The 1,268-nt window shown below is 27.9% G+C and overlaps 1 protein-coding gene across 1 annotated transcript in view; it reads left to right on the top strand.

Annotated features, from left to right (window-relative positions):
- LOC106110694 (phosphatidylinositol 3,4,5-trisphosphate 3-phosphatase and dual-specificity protein phosphatase PTEN) overlaps positions 1-499 on the top strand; it is a 36,537-nt gene extending 36,038 nt beyond the window's left edge. Inside the window, exon 8 of the mRNA XM_013292594.1 lies at positions 479-499. Within this exon, the coding sequence (XP_013148048.1) occupies positions 479-499 (21 nt within the window). The remainder of the gene's footprint in view (positions 1-478) is intronic.
- The last annotated feature ends 769 nt before the right edge of the window (positions 500-1,268 follow it).

Below are 1,268 nucleotides of genomic sequence, written 5' to 3'. Positions count from 1 at the left end.
GGCAGTTTTTTGAACTAATAATGTCTAGAAGTGTCATATTTTTGACCAATGAAATGATGATTTATTTCCAAATTAAAGAAAAAATGCCACAAGTGCTAGATAACATAGTTTTTTATTCTAAGTGATGTTAAGTTTTGATTATTCGTTGCTAATTCTAAACACAATTATGAACAAAAAGGTGCTCTACCTCGTCGTTGTTTGGAATCATGAGCATATAGTTTGATTTTATCTTTAATATGGGAGAACTTCGATAGAACTAGGTTTTTCCTTACTGGTAACCTCTAAAAACTAGCAGGTCAATGACGAAAAACTGCCATAAAATCCTTGTTGTTTCACTGGTGCCGGCACCAATAGACTTAAATGTATAAATAATTGAATTTTTAATTTTCTGCCTTAAATCTTGGTACATTCACAATAATACATCAACGTTACAAGAAACTTAAGTATTTTTAAAGTTTTGGTGTCTTTTAATGAGCAGATTGTAGAACCGCTCGAATAGTTATATTGCATACGGAGTGCGTACGTAAAAAGGTTATGTCACATCTGTCAATGTCACTTTGACAATGACCATAGACATTTTGTACGACCATAGACAAAAAACTTCAATTTTTGATTTACTGATTGAATTTAGGTATTCTGTGCATATTTTTGTTTAATTAATTATGTAATTTGAATATATCGGTTAGGTATTTGTCGAAGTACTTTTGACTTATGTGGCGTTTAGTTTTTAAGTTTTTTTTTTATGTAATAATTGTTGTTAGGTAGTAAGTTGTTATATTTTGGGGTATTGGCAATATCCGTACGGATGATCTCTTAAACCGATAGCTAATTTACTAAGAACCTTTTATCTGGCATTAGAATGAAAGTGAAGTCTGGAATAGGATTTTTTAATATAATTAAATTGGAAATTTATCTTGAGAGACATTATAATTTTCTATTTAATGAAGTCTGCGTATATTTTTTTTATTTAACATCATGAAAATATTTTTAAGTGATTTTTTTCGAATTTGTAGTCTCAATAATGGAAGATTTGTTTCCTACTCTAAATTATAATTTCGATTCGTATCTTTTTAGTGGATATTTGTATGATTGACAAATTGAAATTTTGGTAGTTATTTTAAAGTACGTATTAATTTCAATTGAATATATTTTAATTTAACATATTAGGTTCAATATAATTTATTATATTGACAGGACACATAGATTTATTTGTTATATTACAAAGAAACGAAAAGGCCTCTAAGTCCAATATTGGATTATTCTCTAAT

The sequence above is a fragment of the Papilio polytes genome, unplaced genomic scaffold (assembly GCF_000836215.1).
Source record: "Papilio polytes unplaced genomic scaffold, Ppol_1.0 DF824191.1, whole genome shotgun sequence".
NCBI classification, from domain to species: Eukaryota; Metazoa; Arthropoda; class Insecta; order Lepidoptera; family Papilionidae; genus Papilio; species Papilio polytes.
The sequence above is the reverse complement of the archived record's forward strand: the minus strand, read 5'-3'. Positions and strand labels throughout refer to the sequence as shown.